General features: G+C 38.0%; 1 protein-coding gene across 2 annotated transcripts in view; it reads right to left on the bottom strand.

Annotated features, from left to right (window-relative positions):
* Window positions 1–5,001: 5,001 nt before the first annotated feature.
* Window positions 5,002–6,255, bottom strand: part of LOC141760351 (voltage-gated potassium channel subunit beta-3-like) — a 19,873-nt gene continuing 18,619 nt past the window's right edge. Inside the window, exons 13-15 of one of the 2 annotated variants that reach the window (XM_074623060.1) lie at window positions 5,480–5,568; window positions 5,286–5,376; window positions 5,002–5,168 (exon numbers count right to left, since the gene is read on the bottom strand). In XM_074623060.1, coding sequence (XP_074479161.1) covers window positions 5,167–5,168; window positions 5,286–5,376; window positions 5,480–5,568 — 182 coding nt within the window. In that variant the 3' untranslated portion in view covers window positions 5,002–5,166. The other variant, XM_074623059.1, reaches the window with a different exon arrangement.

Genomic DNA, 6,255 nt, shown 5'->3' with positions numbered 1-6,255 from the left:
TTAAATTTAAATGTCCCTTTACTACAAGGGTGCCCTAACCTTTCCCTTGGAGGGCCAGAACGAAACACCTATTGTATTCAATTCAATTCAATTCAATTCAACTTATCATAACAGAAGTTATCTCAAGATAACATTAAAACATATATCTTAGTGGAGGAGTAAATACAAATAAATAATTAACCATTCAAATTATAAATAATACATAAACATATTAAAAATCAAGTTATCTTATTAAGTTCAATCAACAATTTATTTATAATGATATATCATCACAAATATTGTGGATGAGTACTAATGATTAAAATACATGATTACAAAAATGAATATTTAATAATACATTAATTTAATTATCAATTAAGTTTAATGAACTACTTATAATGATATATTATTAAAAAATATTGTGAGTGAGTACTAATAATTAAAATATATTATTAAAAATGAATATTTAATAACACATTCATTTAATTATTTAATTTAATTTAATTAACAATTTATTTATATTGATATGTTATCAAAAATATTGTGGATGAGCAGTAATGATTCAAATATATGATTGTATTGTATTGTTAAAATGCAAAATGGTACTAGGATCCCAAGTTCCCTTAATTGAAATTAAAGTCGGTTGGGTCTTTTAATAAAAAAAAAGAATTTGCTAACATTTGGTGGGCCAAATCAAACCTGATGGCGGGCCCCACTTTGGACAGCCCTGCTTTAGTAAATAAAAGAGATTTATTATAAATATAAACTAATTAAAGAATTGGACGCTGATTCTGACGGTAACTTCAGATTTAGTTGTCCACACAGTGTTTTTTTTTTGTCCCATATACATTTTTTAGATTCATGTTTATAAAAATACTTTATAAATGCACTTTTTTGAAGATTGATTGTTACTCTCCAATAGTTTAATGTTTTTATCTATATGGTCAACATAATCATTATGTTATATTTAAAAAGCTGTTTAAACAACAACGAACAATATACAGAAAACTATCTCTAATGTCTCATCAGTAAGTCTCTTATATTTCCGATAACACCTGAATGCAGCAGCAGCTTCAGCACAGCCCCAATACATTTATAAAAATAATACAATTAATTATTAATAAAATGTATGATAAAAATAACAAATAATTCATAAAATTAATAGAAATACAATATTCAAAATATAATGTTAAAGCTTAACTATAAAAAAAATTAGATAATTAGAATAATACAATACAAACATATCTGAGTGGACATTAACTTAATTATCAATTAAGTTTAATGAACGATTTATAATGATATATTATTAAAACATATTGTGAGTGAGTACTAATAATTCAATTATATTATTAAAAATAAATATTTAATAACACATTCATTTAATTATTTAATTCAGCTAGTTTAATTAACAATTTATTTATAATGATATGTTATCAAAATTAGGAAGGAAACAGTACTGCTAGCTTAGCTTAGCATAAAGACTGGAAACAGGGGGAAACTGCTAGCTTAGCTTAGCATAAAGACTGGAAACAGAAGGAAACTGCTAGCTTAGCTTAGCATAAAGACTGGAAACAGAAGGAAACTGCTAGCTTAGCTTAGCATAAAGACTGGAAACAGAAGGAAACTGCTAGCTTAGCTTAGCATAAAGACTGGAAACAGAAGGAAACTGCTAGCTTAGCTTAGCATAAAGACTGGAAACAGAAGGAAACTGCTAGCTTAGCTTAGCATAAAGACTGGAAACAGAAGGAAACTGCTAGCTTAGTTTAGCATAAAGACTGGAAACAGAAGGAAACAGTACTGCTAGCTTAGCTTAGCATAACGACTGGAAACAGGGGGAAACTGCTAGCTTAGCTTAGCATAAAGACTGGAAACAGAAGGAAACTGCTAGCTTAGCTTAGCATAAAGACTGGAAACATGGGGAAACTGCTAGCTTAGCTTAGCATAAAGACTGGAAACAGAAGGAAACTGCTAGCTTAGCTTAGCATAAAGACTGGAAACAGAAGGAAACTGCTAGCTTAGCTTAGCATAAAGACTGGAAACATGGGGAAACTGCTAGCTTAGCTTAGCATAAGGACTGGAAACAGAAGGAAACTGCTAGCTTAGCTTAGCATAAGGACTGGAAACAGAAGGAAACTGCTAGCTTAGCTTAGCATAAAGACTGGAAACAGGGGGAAACTGCTAGCTTAGCTTAGCATAAAGACTGGAAACAGAAGGAAACTGCTAGCTTAGCTTAGCATAACGACTGGAAACAGAAGGAAACTGCTAGCTTAGCTTAGCATAACGACTGGAAACAGAAGGAAACTGCTAGCTTAGCTTAGCATAAAGACTGGAAACAGAAGGAAACTGCTAGCTTAGCTTAGCATAAAGACTGGAAACAGAAGGAAACTGCTAGCTTAGCTTAGCATAAAGACTGGAAACAGAAGGAAACTGCTAGCTTAGCTTAGCATAAAGACTGGAAACGGGGAAACTGCTAGCTTAGCTTAGCATAAAGACTGGAAACAGGGGGAAACTGCTAGCTTAGCTTAGCATAAAGACTGGAAACAGAAGGAAACTGCTAGCTTAGCTTAGCATAAAGACTGGAAACAGAAGGAAACTGCTAGCTTAGCTTAGCATAAAGACTGGAAACAGAAGGAAACTGCTAGCTTAGCTTAGCATAAAGACTGGAAACAGGGGGAAACTGCTAGCTTAGCTTAGCATAAAGACTGGAAACAGGGGGAAACTGCTAGCTTAGCTTAGCATAAAGACTGGAAACAGAAGGAAACTGCTAGCTTAGCTTAGCATAAAGACTGGAAACAGAAGGAAACTGCTAGCTTAGCTTAGCATAACGACTGGAAACAGAAGGAAACTGCTAGCTTAGCTTAGCATAAAGACTGGAAACAAAAGGAAACTGCTAGCTTAGCTTAGCATAAAAACTGGAAACAGAAGGAAACTGCTAGCTTAGCTTAGCATAAAGACTGGAAACAGAAGGAAACTGCTAGCTTAGCTTAGCATAAAGACTGGAAACAGGGGGAAACTGCTAGCTTAGCTTAGCATAAAGACTGGAAACAGGGTAACCACGACCGATGGCGGTGTCCCCCCTCCGCCCCCCCAGGTTAACACTGTTAGCAATGTTAGCTGCTAGCCGCCAGCTCAGCCGTCGCCATGTTGAGAGCGGAGTGGAGTCAACAGAACTGCTGTTTGTGTTTGGCGCCCCCAGCTGGACGCAGACAGAAACTGATGTTTGAATAACTTTATTAGCATCTCCAGTAGCGGTGTTTACATCGAGAGCAGAGTGAGGTTAAACAGGAAGCTCAGTGAAACCATGTGACCTCCCAGAATCCACCTGGTCAGCCCGTCTCCACGGTAACAGTCACATGGTTTCATTCATGTTTTTAAAGGGTTAAACTCACATAAATTACATCTTCTCATAAAATCCTTATTGCTCAGTTGTTTCGTTACATTTATGATTCATTTGGAGATTAAATGTCCAACAATAAATAATAATAATAGTAGTATAATAAAGTCAAAGTAATTAATGCCGTTGTTTGTGACGAGGAGGCGATGACCCCTGAGAGGTCGCGACCCCTCAGGCTCTAAAGTACTACAGGAAGTACATTCATAAAATATAGATTTATATCTTCATAGTAAATATACTCGTAAATACAGTAAATATATATAGTGCAGTACAGTCCGAGGATAGGATAGCAGCTGTTGCCGTGGTGACACGGGGTTACCATGGTGATGTCACATGGTTTACAGTCAACAGCAGCCGCGACGACTTTCATCGTACGATAAATAAATGATTGTCTGGGTCAGAGAACTCTTATTTTGAAATAAAAGCTTAAAAATAAAAAAGAGGATTGAAGATGAAAATAATAAAAATAATGAATTATAATTACGGGAGAACAATTACGCCCCAAAAATGATGCAAAAAATAAAACGTTATTTGAATTTAACGTATCAAAACTTTGAGTAAGAAATAGGAACATTACTTCCTGTGTTATTATTCTGGTTTAAAACGTCTTAATGTTATTAACTCTAAAGTTTGACTTAGTAAATAATTATAATAATTCATTTCATATTTTCTCTGATTTTTACTAAAAAGTCGACGTGAACTGATCCTGATAACGTGATCCTGGATTCAGCTCACAGAAAACAGCAGACTCTTATTTTGAAATAAAAAGAAAAAAACGATAATTTTGATAAAAAAATAAAACTAATAATTTATAAATATTTATAAATTTGACTTAAAAAGTTGTTAAAATATTAGTTTACTAAAAAATACATATAGAAAGAAAACCTGATGATTTAACTTCCTGTTATATATTATATTATATTATTTTCATTAATATAAGAATAAATATTTCTGAGTCTCTCCGTCTCCATGACGACAAGAACAAAGAACGTCTGCATCCCTGAAGAATAACTGTTGATTATTGATCCACGTCTCCTTCCTTTACTGTCCTTCTCTCCTTCCTTGTGTCATTCTTTGTGTCCTTGTTTATGTCCTTCTTTATGTCCAGCTCTTTCTCCTCCTCCTCCTCCTCCTCCTCCTCTTGCTCCTCCTCCTCCTCCTCCTCCTCAGCTCGTCCTCCTCCTCCTCTTCCTCCTCCTCCTCCTCAGCTCTTCCTCCTCCTCAGCTCCTCCTCCTCTCTCTCCTTCTCCTCGTCCTCCTCCTCCTCCTCCTCCTCAGCTCCTCCTCCTCTTCAGCTCCTCCTCCTCCTCCTCCTCAGCTCCTCCTCCTCCTCCTCAGCTCCTCCTCCTCCTCCTCAGCTCCTCCTCCTCCTCCTCAGCTCCTCCTCCTCTTCAGCTCCTCCTCCTCCTCCTCCTCAGCTCCTCCTCCTCCTCCTCAGCTCCTCCTCCTCCTCCTCCTCCTCAGCTCCTCCTCCTCTTCAGCTCCTCCTCCTCCTCCTCAGCTCCTCCTCCTCCTCCTCTTCCTCCTCCTCCTCCTCAGCTCTTCCTCCTCCTCAGCTCCTCCTCCTCTCTCTCCTTCTCCTCGTCCTCCTCCTCCTCCTCAGCTCCTCCTCCTCTTCAGCTCCTCCTCCTCCTCCTCCTCCTCAGCTCCTCTTCAGCTCCTCCTCCTCCTCCTCCTCAGCTCCTCTTCCTCCTCATCAGCTCCTCCTCCTCCTCCTCAGCTCCTCCTCCTCTTCAGCTCCTCCTCCTCCTCCTCCTCAGCTCCTCTTCCTCCTCATCAGCTCCTCCTCCTCCTCCTCAGCTCCTCCTCCTCAGCTCCTCTTCCTCCTCCTCAGCTCCTCCTCCTCAGCTCCTCTTCCTCCTCCTCCTCCTCCTCCTCAGCTCCTCCTCCTCAGCTCCTCTTCCTCCTCCTCAGCTCCTCGCCTCCTTCTTTCCGCTGCGTGGCTTGTTGCCGAGCAACGCGTCCATCTCGGTGATGAGGGGCGGAGTCAGCTGAGACAGAACCTGAGACAGGAGACCAGGTTTAAGACCTCAGAGTGGTACCTCAGTGAAGTAGTGGAGTAAATGTACTTAGTTACTTTCTAGCAGAGAGTATAGTGATCGGTACCCTGATAGAACCCAGGTTCTCCAGCAGCTGCTCTGTGTTGGAGACGCCGAGAAGAACCGAGCTCACACCTTCACTACGGAGACACCACGCTGAGAGACAGACAGGTAGAGACAGAGAGACAGGTAGAGACAGAGAGACAGGTAGAGAGACAGACAGGTAGAGACAGGTAGAGACAGAGAGACAGGTAGAGAGAGACAGTGAGACAGGTAGAGAGACAGACAGGTAGAGAGAGACAGTGAGACAGGTAGAGAGACAGACAGGTAGAGACAGAGAGACAGACAGACTTGAATAATAACTTGAGGGCTGACGGTGTAAATGATGAAACATGTTTCTGTTTTCATCACGACTGTTTGAGTCAAATCACTGATGAAGTTTTTACATATTTTTCAGACTTCTTTTTAAAAACTTTTTAAAAACTTTTTAAAAACTTTTTTTTCCAACATTTTACTTTTTTCTGACATTTTTTTTTTAAAACGTTTTTTTCAGACAATCTTTTTAAAAACTCTTCTGAGATTTTTTTTTTCCAGACATCTTTGACATTTTTCAGACAGTTTTTTTTACTTTTTTCGGACATTTCTTTAAAAACTTTTTTTCAGACAATTTAAAAAAAAAACAATTCCGACATTTTTTAAAAACTTTTTTAAAACTTTTCCCCGAAAGACAATTTTTTTTTAAACTTCTTTTTTGGAAATTTTTTAAAAACTTTTTTTGAGACAATTTAAAAAAAAAAAATGTCAGACATTTTTTTCTACTTTTTCAAAACTTTGCATTCAGAC

Source organism: Sebastes fasciatus, chromosome 22, assembly GCF_043250625.1.
Source record: "Sebastes fasciatus isolate fSebFas1 chromosome 22, fSebFas1.pri, whole genome shotgun sequence".
Taxonomy (NCBI): Eukaryota; Metazoa; Chordata; class Actinopteri; order Perciformes; family Sebastidae; genus Sebastes; species Sebastes fasciatus.
Note: the sequence above shows the minus strand (reverse complement) of the source record. Positions and strands in the feature narration are given on the sequence as shown.